Source organism: Talaromyces stipitatus, genomic scaffold, assembly GCF_000003125.1.
Source record: "Talaromyces stipitatus ATCC 10500 scf_1105507295523 genomic scaffold, whole genome shotgun sequence".
Classification (NCBI taxonomy): domain Eukaryota; kingdom Fungi; phylum Ascomycota; class Eurotiomycetes; order Eurotiales; family Trichocomaceae; genus Talaromyces; species Talaromyces stipitatus.
Window position 1 is genome coordinate 1,756,044 of NW_002990113.1, and position 15,926 is coordinate 1,771,969.

The 15,926-nt window shown below is 45.0% G+C and overlaps 5 protein-coding genes across 5 annotated transcripts, besides 3 other annotated features; 1 reads left to right on the top strand and 4 right to left on the bottom strand.

Moving 5' to 3' along the window:
• Positions 1 to 1,302: 1,302 nt before the first annotated feature.
• On the bottom strand, positions 1,303 to 3,615 carry TSTA_065840 (uncharacterized protein; the record flags this gene model as incomplete). The annotated part of the gene is made up of 6 exons (XM_002340477.1): positions 1,303 to 1,545; positions 1,597 to 1,635; positions 1,684 to 2,190; positions 2,215 to 2,437; positions 2,486 to 3,426; positions 3,472 to 3,615. The coding sequence occupies 6 exons, from the start codon at positions 3,613 to 3,615 to the stop codon at positions 1,303 to 1,305; spliced, it is 2,097 nt and encodes a 698-aa protein (XP_002340518.1).
• A 1,394-nt stretch (positions 3,616 to 5,009) lies between these two features.
• Positions 5,010 to 6,449, top strand: TSTA_065850 (Acidic endochitinase precursor, putative; the record flags this gene model as incomplete). Its single annotated transcript, XM_002340478.1, has 3 exons — positions 5,010 to 5,377; positions 5,443 to 5,843; positions 5,935 to 6,449. The coding sequence occupies exons 2-3, from the start codon at positions 5,543 to 5,545 to the stop codon at positions 6,447 to 6,449; spliced, it is 816 nt and encodes a 271-aa protein (XP_002340519.1). The 5' UTR covers positions 5,010 to 5,377; positions 5,443 to 5,542.
• Positions 6,450 to 7,291: 842 nt separating this feature from the next.
• Positions 7,292 to 8,454, bottom strand: TSTA_065860 (uncharacterized protein; the record flags this gene model as incomplete). The annotated part of the gene is made up of 3 exons (XM_002340479.1): positions 7,292 to 7,731; positions 7,831 to 8,343; positions 8,409 to 8,454. 3 exons carry the CDS (start codon positions 8,452 to 8,454, stop codon positions 7,292 to 7,294), a joined length of 999 nt encoding a protein of 332 aa, XP_002340520.1.
• A 665-nt stretch (positions 8,455 to 9,119) lies between these two features.
• Positions 9,120 to 9,139: a microsatellite.
• A 263-nt stretch (positions 9,140 to 9,402) lies between these two features.
• Positions 9,403 to 9,463: a sequence feature (GA-rich).
• A 257-nt stretch (positions 9,464 to 9,720) lies between these two features.
• Positions 9,721 to 13,188: a mobile genetic element.
• On the bottom strand, positions 11,289 to 11,580 carry TSTA_065870 (uncharacterized protein; the record flags this gene model as incomplete). The annotated part of the gene is made up of 2 exons (XM_002340480.1): positions 11,289 to 11,318; positions 11,368 to 11,580. The coding sequence occupies 2 exons, from the start codon at positions 11,578 to 11,580 to the stop codon at positions 11,289 to 11,291; spliced, it is 243 nt and encodes an 80-aa protein (XP_002340521.1).
• Positions 13,189 to 13,573: 385 nt separating the features above from the next.
• TSTA_065880 (uncharacterized protein) lies at positions 13,574 to 14,810 on the bottom strand (the record flags this gene model as incomplete). Its single annotated transcript, XM_002340481.1, has 2 exons — positions 13,574 to 13,816; positions 13,914 to 14,810. 2 exons carry the CDS (start codon positions 14,808 to 14,810, stop codon positions 13,574 to 13,576), a joined length of 1,140 nt encoding a protein of 379 aa, XP_002340522.1.
• Between the last annotated feature and the right edge of the window lie 1,116 nt (positions 14,811 to 15,926).

Here is a 15,926-nt window from a genome sequence, read left to right on the forward strand (position 1 = left end):
TTTCGATCATACTCTTCCCACTAACCTATCTCCTATGAAGGCATCAGCGGAATAGTTATGATCCTTCCCCGGTGAAATCAATGACCAATTTTAATTTCGCCTTCGTCATTAAGATAGATTTTATACAATAAAAGTTGCCATGGCCAATACTAAGAACCTAATACATACAGATCAATCCGCTTGCAAGCGAATGTTAACCAAAAATGTCGCCAAAAATGTCGCTATGGAGATACACCACTACATTTAGCTGTTTGAAAAAATCTAAGCCGACCATAAGACTACTGGTGCTTGGAGGCGCAAGTGTGACAACAGTCGAGTTCTAAAATCCTCTTTAAGAGCCATTGGTCGGTGTGCATCGTTGAATCAACGCATTGCGCAATCCTTCGAGGCGATCAGTCACTCCATCATTGCGACACTGTCTTGCCTCGCGAATATAAACGCATGTTGCTCATCGCGTAATGACCGTTAATTTGCTGACTTATCTCATCGTCGAGTATTATTGGAATTCCGTCACTAGAACTGTTCTTCTAAGAGAAGGCCGAGAGATGCCGAAGTGCTGGTAAATGCACATGACATGACAATTCTTACAGGGTTTTGACCAATTCATTAAAATGGAACCCTTAAAGTCAACTTCCGTTGACAGGTCTTGCCAAGCTTAGGGATCCTAGGGCTAGATCTTTATAATTATGAGCCCTATAGACGGAACATTCAGTCAACGGACAGGACGGTAGTCCAAATATCTTTTACGTTCATTGCTGCTATCATGCAGTAAATCACTAAAAGAGTTGACTCAATCAACTATGAATTAAATAGCGGAAGTTGCGCTGTTGACTTCAAATTTGATTCCCGACATTGCCACCTCCAAGACAGGTTCTCTTCCACCCAGTTGCCCCTGGCCGGAGCCAACACGAGGATCTGGGGCTTCTTGTCCCAATGCCCATTCATCTTAGGACCCTGAACCATTTGTACACTACACAAGCCACTATACGCCTCGGGATGTATCGGCGATGATTCAATGTCCCCTATTAATGACGTTTTTTGGTGTAGCATTGCAATCACCTGAGGTATTGTGGCTTCAAAACGACCCGAAGAGCTGTTCTCCATGCTAAGAGCAGTTTTTAAAGCATCTGTAATTCTAGATTCCTCATCCCCTCCATGATGCGGTGTAAACTTAGCCCCGATTTCGTCGAACTGGAAGTTATTGGCTTCACGCCGCCTTTCTAATTCTAACCCGGAAGATAATTGCTATATGAGTCTGAACGCGTTTGTTCTAATATATATCTCATTCAACACAGCTTTGCTCTACTTATCACTCAAGAAAGCTGAAGTTCGTGCGTTTCCAAGGTCACGTTTGCGACTACGGGTATACCTCTGCATAGCATTTGACTCAACAGATGCCTTGAGCCCGCTTACAATATCCATATTTATGCGTTCCGAGCTCAGCACGGTATCCCATGATCCAATATCAAATCCGTTGGATAGTCGTCTGAAGTTCCAGACCACTCGAGTGCCACAACTCCAGCCATCGCGCTGTTGCGGTGTAGGCTACACAGGTTAGTAGTGAATCTACGAGATAAGTGAAAGTGAGACGCTTACCGCTTTGGTATATCTAAATCCCAGATCGCCGAATTCATCCTATGTCATCATCAGCAAATGCATTCGCCCACTTACGGAGAGACTGACCTCAACCAGAGCCGCGATTCGTGTCTTCTTCGTGCCATTTATAGCGGTTACTGGTGCTCGTGAGTCGTAATGTCGAATGACTTTGTCACTGTCGTTGATCTCGAGCAACGTGAAATGTGAATTGTTGTGATTGACGGGACAGTAGAATATGAGCGGCGTGCTGTTTTCTGCTTCTCTCCGAAACATTGCGATCTTTCCTGCCCAGCCTTGAAAAGGTCGCTTGATCGATCGCATTTGGCCATGTCTTCCGATGATGTCTAATGGAATGCTCTCGCTAAATCTGACACAATCTGGTCGGTCTGAAATACGCATGGCTGCCATGAGGGCCCAAGAATCGAGCCATTCTCCTGCCCGGAGTCGCGCGAATAAATCGATGGAGAGTTCCAGACTTCTATTGATTGAGATCGTGTCGTCTCTATCCAGTTTCCGCTTGTTGAACAACTGCGTGCTGACCTGACTGGTTAGTAGCTCGACCGCCTTGCTCAAAGTGACTGCGGAAGTGGAGCCCTAAGCTGATGCAGAAGTCCTTACAGGTTCTGATTGATGTTTTGCTTTCATCTCTTGCAGTTCGTCCTCAGAGATGATATTATTCTCTGAGAGAGCTCTGTACAACGCTTCTGGATTCGTGCAGCCTCTATGGACAAGTTGTTCCACCTGTGGAGTAAGGATTTGAAACAGTGCCAATCGTTGAGTATCTGCTTTGAAGTCTTGGACTAGCTGATTGAACTGAGGTCCCTTTCTCTTTGTATACTCCCTGGGTGCATGGTCAGCATATGAAATCACCTGATTCGTTGTAACTCACCAAATCTTGGGGCTAATCAGAATCCCTAGTCCGACCTTTTCGACAAGCTCGCGTAATCTCTTCCCCCTGGAGCACTGGTTTGTAATGGTCTTTCTACTCAGCAAACTATACTCCCGGGTGATGCGGTCCAGCACATGTGTTGCTGCTCCCTTCTCACCCACAGGTTTGTTCTTTGTGGTATAGACTGTGCGCTTGGCATGTTCAATCTGACTGTCGTACCACTTCGTGGCACCGATATATTCCAGCATGTTGAGTACGGAACACCGCCGATTTGTGGCAGAACTCCTCTCCAGCACCTCCATCCACATCCTCCCGTCCGACCATTGATGGGCAGTTGAGTCCATGATCGGCTCCTGAGTGGTGTGAAGACTTTGCAAAATCCTTTGATGGACAGTGCGTGGCAGATCGGTTTGATACCTGTTGAGCAGGTGGACGATGTCGACCATCTGGTGGACCGTATCCAGGAAGGACACACTCTCGGCGGGATCCTGTTCAGACACGGATGGCGACTCTGTCCGCTCTCGATTGGGAGATGTCGGCCTTGTGCTACAGTGAATGGTCTCGCTTTTGGCGGCAATCTCTCCATCCATAGCAATTGTCGAGTGAGGGTCTGGCTTGCTCTCATGATTAGGCACGGGTCTGAGTACAGCGGTGTCAACACGGATCATGGAATCCGGTGTATTCTTGGTTTCCGGACTTTCGCTATTGATTCGAATCTCTGGAGTTACACGCTCATCGACTACATTTTCTTCGTCTGTACATCTCTTCTTTCTTGGAACTGATTGCACCGGGTGACTCGGCCGATAAGATGGATCTGGCCTCCGTTTTCGTTTTGAAGACAAGCGAGGCGATGGTTCTGGAATCTTTTCTCGTATTGCTGCAGCAATGGCTTCCGCAACAGCTGGCTCCTCGTGGCAGAGCCGGTGAATAAGGTCGCGAAACTATTTTATCAGCTACCTTCTCTTGTGATGATGGTCAAATCATACCTCGGGCACACTCTCTACGTCCTTCGTTTCTGTCTTGATCTGCATGTCGGCGAGCTCCCGGAGCTTTTCGGAAAGCTCAAGGAGCGAACGTCTCGTTTGGCTCGGGGGAATCGTCGATCGTGGGCTGGAGATAGTGGCATCCATGGTGAGCGCCCTGAGAGAGGTCGATGGCAAGAGAAAAATGAAGGAAGAGAAGGTAGAAGTGCGGATGGAGGCCTTTTTATACCCATACAGCTCAGGATTTCAACATCCTAGGATGCTGAAATCCAAGTCCTGCCTGCTCAGCCACGACCCACCGGCAAATTTACTAATGGCACTGTGATATAGATCGGTGAAGGAGAACCAATCGAGACTCGCAGCTATACCAGTACGCTTTGGGAATGCGGCGATGATGTAGAGGGCTAGCTCGATACCGGGCATAGCTCGGTCAGAGACATAATGGCCAGTCCAATGATTGCGATCGCCTTCAACCTGCCGTGATAGAAATATTGGTTCCTCGCGCCACAGCAAGCATATGAGTTCCGTCGGCAGGCTCCGTCTGTTCCATACCGTCAAGTCGCTCCACTCCGTGATGCTTGCTTAAAAGGGAAAAGAAATGCCTTGATAAGAAGGAAGGAACAGGTGATCTACTCGTTGGTAGCTATGTGCGATAGGTTCGATGTGACAACCAATGAACACGAGAAATTGCCACTATAGACCTTGAGCAGGCTTGTCCTGGTCAGATAGTCGGTCATGCTAGGAAGGGTTAGCGGACTGGCGAGGCATAACCTTGACAGTGTTCCGTCAAAGAAAATAATCACGATGACTGTAAGCGACGCCTATTTTAAGGCTTTTTTTTTTTTTTTTCAAAAATCCAATCCAAAGCTTGAGCATAGTCCTAGATCACGAAACAATGATTGATGCAGGGTTATTTGAATAGGCCTACATGGTGAGCTGATCATCATGTTATACTAACTTCTAGTTGATAACTGACTTTAACCCTAACTAACGGCCTACATAAGCCGTATATAAGTCTATGCAGTGCCTTTGTAACGGCACGTCTGATAGTCTATTCAGACGTGTACATAAAGGCTGAGACATAATTCAGTTGTTGAGAATGGAATATGAAGCTATTCCCGGATCATGAAAAATACATGTCAAAGCCAGGGAATTCCTTGGATCGTTGCAAAATATGCGTGGTTGGTCAGTGCGGAATGACATTGCTCCATGTAACTCGGAATTATTCGCGTACAGACACTTGGAGTAAAGCAGACAAGGGCGATAAGTACAGCTGCTAAGCCACAGCCTTATCTTTACGTATGAGGAAAGCTCCCTGAATTTCTGTCCGTATTCTTTTCCAAATATGTTATAAGTCTAGGAGTGACTTTTTACATATCGTCATAGCTTCACACGTCCTTTGAATGAGTTCACAGCGATATGTCAATACCTTGATGTGAATGATCCTTGCGGATTTTCTCCACAAGAGAGTTGATTTTCATCTTATCGCGAGATGCAAGGAGTCTAGGACCATCAAATCAGGTCCAGCAAGTCTTTTGGATTCGACATTGTTCGTTGCCGGAGATTGTTATTGCAGGTGATCGAGTCATGAGTATGTTCAACACCCAAGACAAGGGCTCCGAGATGTGGATCCAAAATTTTCTTAAGTCGGCTCGCTAATGTATTTCACTCAGAAGAGAAATATAATGTATGACTCTAGTGTATGCAGGCGATCTTAGTACCGATCCGGATCTGTCAGGGTCGAAAGAGTTCAGACTGGATCCGTTTATGATCGAGTTAGTCTCGTTGCCAATCGTGCGTCTTGAAACACTAGTGCATTTTGCTCTCTGCCTGAAAAGAATATCATCCAGAGAATATTATTTATATTGAGATACTCTACGGCTCCGTCAGTCACAACGTACAGTATAATGCAGGTGACACCATGATTAATTTGTTCTTTGCCTTCGTCCTCGTATTCCAGCTGATATTTGCCAGCACCACGCTAGCAGGTAGAGGTCAGAATGTTGTTTATTGGGGCCAGAGTACAAATGTGACACGGCTATCAACATATTGCAACCCCATTGCGGGTGTTGACATGGTCATTCTTTCCTTCTTATCTACTTTCGGCAATGGCCAAACCATCGCATCAGGAAATCTTGGCCCATCGTGCTATATCTCCTCGACGGGAGAGCCCCACGGTTGTGAGCAACTCACACTGGACATTCAGACTTGTCAAAATAATGGAATTCCAATTCTTATCTCGCTTGGAGGTGGAAGTGGGTCATATTCATTGCAATCGGAACCAGAGGCCGAGCTGATCGGCCAGAACCTGTGGGAAGCTTTCGGAAATACCAACGGGACAGGAGCTGTTCCAAGGCCCTTTGGGACAAACGTTGGTTAATGGATGGGATTTCGATATCGAAAACGCAATTGGAAGGCAATTTTATCCACATTTAATTTCCATGCTACGTTCTTACTTCGAGGCAGACCTAAATAATACTTATTATATTACGGGCGCGCCACAGTGTGTTCTACCTGAGCCGAATATGCAGGAGATCATCCAAGGATCCATCTTTGACTATCTCTGGGTACAATTCTACAATAATCCGGAATGCTCTCGCCATACGCTTAACTATAACTTTTGGGTTGAGTTTCTCAAAGATACTCCTCCCACTGGTGCAAAAGTATTTCTCGGTTTGCCTGCCTCGCCATTGGCTGCGAATGGCCTTCACACTGGTTCACAATATTACTGGGAGCCAACGGCCCTGGCTCCTGTCATCAGGATGTATCAGAACAATTCTGCTTGGGGTGGTGTAATGCTGTGGGACGCCGGTCACTCCTCCACCAACATTAATAATCATTGCACCTATGCTCAACAGGCGCAGAGCATCTTGAAGTCTGGCACTCCATGCCTTGGATGGGCTACCGTAAACACGAAGCGAGCCGAGCTCTTGAGGACGTCAGGTAGAAGACTATTCGCCAGGAAGCCAATCCGAGTGTAATTATTACGAATCGTACTATTCGCTGCCAAAGATTGACCACAAAGAGAGCATTAGTAAACCCTGATTCGCGGTTTGTTTGCATTAATTTTGAATACGCAGATTGGAAAAATGTCGGTTTTACTTAGTTAGGATTTTGTAGGATTTTGTCTATAAAAAGAATCAAAATCTCCAGCTAACTATGATACTGTATTCCCACAAATATCTTTCATTGTTTAGCCCTGCAGGATCGGCGCTGGCACGAGAATTCTTTATCCGGTCATGGAACCACGTAACAATACTAAGTGAAGGCAAGGGATATAATAGACGAACTAGGAATTGTTTCACATTAAATCGCAGTTATCTTCAGGATCCTTTTGAGAACCCTTACCACCTGGAAGCTGGAAGGGACGGATGACCCAGTTATTGCTCTCAATCAGCTTCATCAGGTTCCAGATCGCTAGGCCACAGAACTCTCTTGGTAATCCAAAACCCGTCCATAACGCAATTGATTTCAAATTTTCCTTTGAATGAGCACTTTTAATGCTATTTGGCAAACATCGTAGATATGTTTATTCCATCCATACAAAATCGCGGAAGTGGTTCTTGAACCTAAACATATCCCGGTGAAGATCCGAACTAGATGACTTCGCGGTAGCAAGTCAATCCATGTGTAGTTGTCCTGCTTCTATGACAGCAGGTGGATTTCGTAACATTGTTGTTACAGAAAGAATGCACGCTCCTTCGTCACTTCGATTCTTTAATGTTGGACAAATGGTTCTACTGTTGTCCTGGATTGTGCCTCTCAAATATCACATCTGATCTTCTTTCGTATATTAAAGGTGACTAGATAAAATATGCAAGGCTCAGCTCGTAGCTAGGAATATAAAAAGAGCTTCTGCTTTCACGGCAACCACTTCTCCTAACTCTCGATCAATCAAACTGACGGTTCCAGCCATTTGAATTTTTCTTCCTTCAACCTTAGCTACCCATACATGGAAGGATGTGGGTAGGTTAGGTGACACAGGCCGGATATATGATAATTTCAGATCAGCGGTAACGGCGCGGCGATTTCTATCCATCAAGGCACAGCAGTCCGCAAACATATGGTCAAGCAGAAATGCTAAGATCCCTCCGTGTGCCTTCCCTTCGTGATAACATAGATGTTGGTGAATAATTATTTCCGCCTTAAGTGCCCACTCTTTATCACTTGATTGAAAAAGTGGCTTATATTCGCTTATCAGGGATATAGTCATCGCATCTCGAGGATTGATATCCTCCTTCAGAATCGTAGTGAGCGCATTCACTACAATATTCTGTTAACATAGTTCTAGACACTATGCGTTACTTGTAACTCACGTGGTTTGATTGTAGTTGTAGCCATTGGAACAGATGTCGCTTCTACCGGAAGCACCAAAACGCACAAGATCGCCTGAATATCCCTGATTTTCCAAGATAGATACTGTTGCCTTAACACTATGGCCAATAGGTCGCCACGACATCTCCATAGCCTCTTGAAACCATTGGTACCACTTATGCATGGACGTATGCACCAAAGAGCCATCCTCACATCGGGGTGTGAAGTCAATCTCGACTTGTTCAAACCAGCCCCCCGGTCGTAGATGCATGAATACTCTGCGATATAACGAGGGCCAACTGCTGACACTGCCACAACCCATTTGCATATGGATCACATCCCAATGGTCTTCACCTAGAGCCCATCGATCCTCAAAGTCACGGGGCGCATAGAAGTCACAATTTTGGGGGCGATTGAATGGTTGAATCTCTGCAAGATCCACTCCGATCACGAAAGCCTCGGGATATTTGTTAGCGACATCGACAGCCCATATTCCAGTGCCGCAGCCAAGATCGAGCACTCGTGCATTGGAAGGGTGAGGAGCGTATAGCAACCCATCGCCTATCCTGGCTTCAGTGATGACTTTGTGTAGCAAATCTAGGCGATCCTGTTCTTGCTCATCGCACGGCCACATATAGATTCCTCTGCGATATCCGTGGTACGTTCGTCCATTCTCTGTATGTGGCGGGTGTTGTTCAGGAAGGCTTTTTTCGTGTCATATTAGCAATCGGCAACCAAACTTTGAATAACAGTTTCGATAGGGGGTTTATGCACATATAGTTGCAAAAGCGACTCAATATTTTATCCTCCATTACAGACGAGCTCCCTGTGGAGAAATTCATGCACAACAAGGCGAGAAAGAGCGATGTTCAAGATCGTCTAGGATAATTTATCCGAAATAAGACCAATGAAACAGCTGGCTTATTATACGAATGGTGCATAACAGAGTGCGAGATACTTGGACCTTGCATGTAACCACGTGAAAATAATAGACTGTGGGAAGTATCGGCATTTTGTTGGTTTAGTTACCGGAGATTATCATCCATTGGTCAGCAGGTCCTCAATCTAGTATGATGGGACCGATTCGGTGTGGAAATGTTGATTGGTTATTTCTAGTTTTAGCCCGTGGACGATTGACTAATAGTAGCTTTGATTGAGGATTGAGAAAGATGGTGCATCGCACATCGCAGTCCGATCGGGTGGTGTTGGTTTAACTACGGTCCGTATCACGAAGCATAGACGGTAGTAAGGCGCGAACACGAAGCGGCCTAATGAGCCTGACAATATGAAGATATCTTGATTCCTAATATTGTGACTGATCCCCAAGAGTAAGGGGAGTGTGTGTGTGTGTGTGTGTATATTTAACGGCCGTGGTTCGTGACTTGCACGCTTCCCACCAATCCCTACTGGGACATAGGCCGCCGAGGGGTAAGCCTCGGGCTTCAGGTCCTATCAGATTTATATACAAATAAGAGACTCTTTGGCGCATTTCCATAGCTGCTGTGGTCTTAAAGGGAGATCCACTTCCTAGTGGGTTTTGGGTATTTGCCAGCTGCAATGGTCCACCTACGCTCCATAACCCATCATTCTACCACTATCATACTTAAGCAGTGAGTTTGAAAAGAAAAAGGGAAGAAGGAAAGAAGAAAAGAAAGAAAGAAAAAAAACAAAGGAAAAGAGAGATATAAGGGGAAAGTAGGGCTGACTTAGCTAGGTGCTAAGGAGAGGTTGGCGAGGATAGATATCCTTAAAGAAACAGGTCTCTGCTAGCCATGAGGCTAGTTTTCGTGTTCCTTTTGCAGTGCCTAAAAGAAAAGAGATAACTTCAGAAGGGGGTCCAGGTGGACGAGGGGCTCATCTCTTAGCTATATAGCAGAAGAAGAAATGTAGAGGTGCTTTTTATGCTCCACATCAACAGAGAAGATAAGCATCATCATAATTAAAGCGCTCGTGGTAATCTACAAAGTCTCCATGACTAGTACAGGCTGCTATAATATGGCCAAGGTCAAGTCGATTAAGTTGAAGCTCTCCAGGGTGTTTAGGAGATGTAGTTATTTCTAGATCTTAGTATGTCTGTGGTGCTACAGTCTGCCACCGTATCTGAGCAGCAGAAAGAGATTGAGTCTTGGTGTATCTCTTTAGCAAGGCATATGAGGACTTATATAGAGAGGGGGGGATAGAGACAGCTCCTTCCTTGGCAGCGAGATTAGCTGCTTCATTCTTAGGGATTTTAGTGTGTCCAGGGACCCATCGGATTTGGATTAATCTACTTTTAGTGTGTGGAAGCCTTTCACGTAGTGGCCAGGCGGCTGCAAGGGTGCAAAAGGATTCAAAGACCTCTTGAGAGGATCCTGTAGAGGGGAATAGGAGACGCATGGCAACTTCTAGGTTGTCAAGACAGATCCATAGGTTAGTAGCAAATTGAGCTGTTGGGTATGCTATTGCTGCTTAAGCACCAGCTAGGGCAGCTTCTGCTTCTATGTTAAAGATCTCTTTCCTATGTCTGTATGAGAGTGAGGAGCGGAGGAACTGATGGTGTGCTTAAATTCCAATATAGCCACCCCCTACACGTCTGTCTATCAGTCTAGATCCATCTGAAAAGATTACAATATCCAAGCTAGGGATGGTGCGTTGAAAAGCTGTGAAATCAGCCGCTGTCTATTCCTTAGTGCGTCCTATAGGAGCTCCTATTTGGGCTAGGGCACTCTTGCGTAACTCACAAGGGTACCAGGGAGTATGTTGTAGAGGGTTTATTTGTTTAGAGTTGGGGAGCGCCAGCACTCGACAGGCAAATCGACTGGTTTGTCAGCTATCTCTGGCTATCTATTCTGCGCGTCTTCAGAGTGAGTGGTATGGATCAAGATGCTGTAGGCGGACCGATATTTGGAGGGCTATTTAATCTAGTTCAATTTCTAGCGGAGAGAATCCAGACTCTCGGTATAGAACAGATATTGGGGTTATACGGAAAACTGGAAGAACTGCTCTTACGCCTGCTAGTATTACTTTAGTTAGTTTCTCAAGATATTCTCTAACTCAATTTGAAATTTAGGAAGGCCCAGGGCGAGTACGTCCTGGCCACCAGGTTTCTACACTATAGTATGCTTTATAGAGTACACAGGCTGATACAGCCTGCTATAGTAAATGAGGTTTGACTCCATAGATAGTATTCCCTAGAGAGCGAAGAGCATTAGCCACAGTGAGGGCTTTAGATGCTGTTTCACCAACATACCATTTAAACATTAGCTTTTTACCAAAGAGGATTCCTAGCCAACATAGATATAGCCGTTTAGTATTTTCTAAGATTATAATAGATCCAGCTTTTACTGAAGATATGTAGGTTGGGTCCTGGTCTGCTTTATATTGGGAGAAGTGAAGAAGCTCATATTTATCTAGTGTAAATGTAATGCCCTCTGCAGTGCCCTAGTTTAGAGCTTCTTATAGTGAGTCTGATAATGCTTTGCAGTTAGTAGCAAGAGATGTTGAGATTGCTAGGTTAGCTGCATCGTCTACGTAACCAAATCTGTTCCTTGGGTTTCCTAGATAGAATAGAGGCGCTATGTAGAGCATGAAAAGAATGCTAGATACTGGGGATCCTTGTGGAAGACCGCAGGTAATATCTGTTGAGGGGCCAATCTCTCCATCGAGTTGGATCTGGACTGATCGCCCAGTAGCAAAGGAGGCAATCCAGAGAACAAGATTAATGGGCCAGCCCTGCTCACGTAATCTGCGGATGAGTCTGCCGGGAAGCATGGCATCAAAAGCGCCCTTGACATCTAGGGTAAGGAGTGAGGCAGTCATGCCTTAATTTAGTGCTTGTTCAATATCATGTATTAGGCATGTGGTTAGATTATTTGCAGATCTTAGTAGGAGAGCCCCAAACTGTTGCCTTGCTAATACTTTGTGGTATATAGAGATCCATGCCATATTCTGTGCTATTAAGTGCTCAAGTCCTTTGCCAAGAACTGATAGGAGAGTGATTAGTCTGTATAATCTAGGTGAAGACCAATCAGTCTTTTTTGGTTTCTGGATAATTGCTAAGATTACATGTCGAAAGTATTTCAGGTGATAACCAATCTTTAGGCACTCTTAATATAATATTAATACCTTGTCCTTAATCAGAGGCCATGCCACTTTAAGTATGCAGGTTAGAATTTTGTCTGAGCCAGGGGCTGTGTTTCCTGCCTGAAGTACTGACTCCTCCACCTGTGCCATTATTATATCTAGGAAGTAGAGACTAGTGGTAGGGACTGCTGGGGAGTCCAGAGGTATATCTCCTGCCTCAGCCGAGTTTTGGAGAAGATTACAGACTAGTACATCTTGTTTCTCATGTATAGTAACTGCTGGGAAGCTGTTGGGTCTCAGTGGATCCTTCAGTAAAGGGCTTCAGAAGATGCCTATAGACTTATGCCATTTACTTATATCGAAGATATCCTTCATTTGTGTTGCCATAGAGAGCTTATCTTGGTAAAATTGTCGTTAAGACCATCTAGTTATCCTGCGGAAGTCTGTCTTTCAGCAGAGGCCTAAGTGGTAATTATATAAAGCTTTCTTATAGTCTTCATTCTACCATGGTTGTTCTATACCTTATGTCATGATCCTCTTAGCAGAGCCTCTATATGCTCCTTGAATTGCAGATATTAGTTTTTTAGTAAGGGCATCAAGATCTTCTTCTGTTGCGGCTGAGCTCTTGGTGTCAGCAAGATTAGAGGCGAGGAGCGAGAGGAAGGAGGTGTAGTTTAGTGTGTCAAATCTCAGTTTCTAGGCTATTTCCTTGTATCTCTGATCCTATGGAACAGTGGTGATTAGTAATTGATGATCTGAGGTTGCATCTAAGTGGCTCGCTATGCTAGCTTTGGCTCCTGCGAGTGCCAGAGGGCTTAAGACAAAACTGAGGTCTAACATGTTACCCCTTTTATGTGTGGGACAGTCTATGTCGGAAATGAGTACTAGACCCTGAAGATCCAGCCAGTTAATAAACAGCTCTGCAAAAGTTGTAGGGCTGCGTTGTAGCAAGGGTTGCTATCTGTTGTGTAGTAGGTTGAGATTGCCTGCAAGTATCATTGTTTGAGAGAAATATACCTCTGGTAGGGTTGTGAGAGCTTTTATGGCTTCACCTGCTCTACTGCAGCCTGCTGGGGCATTACAGATGTTAACTATTAGAGTAGACTTTCCTATGGGCAAAAAAATCTAAAGGAATAGGAGATCCGAGGCTTCTTTAGTGTCAGTTGTAAAGGGGCGTAGCTAGGAGGTCCAGATGCCTTTCTTCTTTTGGATATAGATGAGGACTTGTGGTTAGCCACTTATTGCCTAGCTATCAGTTGAGGAGAAGCATTCATATAATGGATGTTTTTTAGTAATCTGTCGGCTAAGGTCTTTGAATGTATATAGTTCTTAGATTAGGATAATATCAATGTCGCTAGTATATGTCAATGTAAGGGCTATTTCATGTGCGTCTAGCGCGTGCCCTACATTTAACTGTAGGATTTTGAGAGGCGCCTTTTGAGTTAGATAGTGATAGATTATAGCTCCTGTTCAAGAAGAGAGGCAAATCAGTTTTATAGTTAAGGGGTTATAAAATGGACTACATGAGCTGTAATGGGAGGATCTTTAGTTAGAGCGCGAGGTGGGGGGGTTACTGAACGGAAAGGAGAGATAATCTTATAGATTAAAGACTGTGATAACATCTTATCTAATGCCATAGGTGTTTCTTGTATGCCTATGGAGAGCTGAGAGCTACATCCTCCTTTAGTTTGAGCTTTTGCGAGGTTTATGGTGCAGGATTTGCAGATCTCTATTTATTAAGCTTTAATATGTTTAGTATTGCCTTTAGGGCGTAGAAGGTATTCTGTGAAATCAGCTGGATGTAGTCTATAGCAGTGTATGCATCTAGGAGGGCATTGATGAGACTCTGAGGCTGTGCAGCGGTTGACATAGCTCTCTTTAGTATGCTCTGAGGAGCCGCATAGTTGATATTAAGAGAGGTGTGCACAGGATCGTGCATTATGCCATTTCCAGCATTATGTGCATTAAATAACTATTGTTTTCTTAGAGAGGTGACGAGCATTAGTGATAGTGCCAAAAAGACGTAGCTGGATAGGTAGTAGTAATTTTATACCTTCTAGGAAGTTAACAAACCAGCTTAAGGAGAGAGTATCAGGGTTAGCAGCGCTTATAGTGGTCTCGCTAATAGATATAGGCTTAAGCCCTGTTGTTTCGCTAATTTCTAATGATAGTAGTGTAGGATTGACAGGGATTAGAGAGTATTGACCATCCAAGATTTGGCTAATTTTCCTTGGCACGTTAGTGACTCGGTATGAGACCCATTGGGAGCTGCGTTCTATCTGGCAGTTAACAAAGAATGCAGAGATAGTCTCTTTTTGGGCCTCAAGGGCTAGGAGGGCTTCTGGAGATGAGGGACATAGTGCAAAGCCAGTCTTTGTAGCTTGGACTTCTTTTAGTGCTGCACTATTTAAGTTTAGTTGAGATCGTAGGCTAGAGTAGATAGCATAGGCTTCCATTTTTCTGGCTGCGTGGTCAGCTAGGAGGCGTATGAAGAGCCAGATGTCAGGAAGGGGTTGTTTCACCAGAGGCATAGGATTTTTGATGAAGGCTTTAGGGTGAGTGATGGGAGTTAATTTGACCAGGGCATATTGGGTAATAGTCGCATAAGTTGACTGGTTAAGACCTGAGGGGAGACGTGAGGGAGGGGGTGAAGGGAGTAAGGGATTTAGGGTGGGGAAAGAGGAAGGGGAAGGAGACAGGACAGGTAGAATGGAGATTGTCGAGATACCGCTAATATAAGCGTTAAAATGTTGTTGAGCTATCAAGGCGAGGTCATTACTTAGAGCGGTAAGGGCTCTCAGTAGGTGAGGAGCAAGGCTGGTGGTTTGGCTGCGGTGTTTATCAAGGAATACAGCTATGGGGCTGAAGATCTTCTGTCCTTCAGAAGCTCTTGTTGTGGCTGCAGACGTGGATTCCAGAAGGGCTGTCTGTAGAGGGCCGTCTGTACCAGGGCCTTTACGCGCCATGGTGTTGCCGGGCGCGTTGAGACGCGTCAAAGGCTGCACTCCTGGGAGCTAGGTGGTAGAGAGGGTTGAGGATTTTGAGCCTCCGACTGTTTGATATAAATAATTATAAGGAAGTCGCCTATCAACTCGTGTCAAAAGAGATGCTGTTGCAAGAGTAAGGGGACCGGGGATAACTAGCTAGATATATATACGCGGCACGCACGTGCCACGTTGGACTAACTATATCCGGTGCCGAAACGTGTAGGGTTTGATATTCACGTTCCGACAGGTGGTTTCCAGATGCATCAAACATGGCTACCAGGGTAGCCTTCCACTTCGATTGCCTGGCATCTAGATAGAAACAAAGAACCAGATTTGAGTCTGGTCCATCAGTCATTACTTTACGATGTACTCGAAGAAGCGGGTAAGCGGACATGAGTTAGATCGGCTCCAACATTCTTTGTTGTAAGCTGGCAATCTAGCCCCACTTTTCACTTCCAACTGGAGATTATATCTTGGCATCATGCAGTGGCTAGTAGAAATAGCGAGCGATGGCTGTGCAATCATAGGTTAGTAGAGACGTATCATGCCTAGATTGAGAAGCAATCCATGCAATAGGCGCTATTAAAATAGCCAATAATCCAACACTGCGAGCGCTATCTCAGCTCTGGAGTGATCTTGGCACTGATCCGTATCTATCAGGATCGAAGCAGTTCGGAGTAGATCTGTTTGCAAACGAATTAGTCTCTTTTCAATTATCCCTCTTCTACCAGGCAGATTAGCTGTGTTTCTCTTAGTGCTATTTGCCGGCAACCCATTTCGTAATGACATATAAAAGGGCCGATACCCTCTAACCTGGTCTACGAAGTCGCACATGCTGGCTGCGATCTTCAAAGACGATACACAATGTTTTTCTCGTGGGTCATAACTAGCATTTTACATATTTCACTGGCATGTGCTGCTCGCCATAAGCACCGCCATAGAGCGCTTGCAGAGTCGTCGTCAACTGTATCTTCAACTGTAACCCGTGCAGTCGCGGTTGCCATCCCCACGAACCCTGGTTCCAGTGTTCCGATTGATATCGGGATCGACGGGTATGCTACTCCCACAACTTTGTTTGAGTAAAATACTGATCTA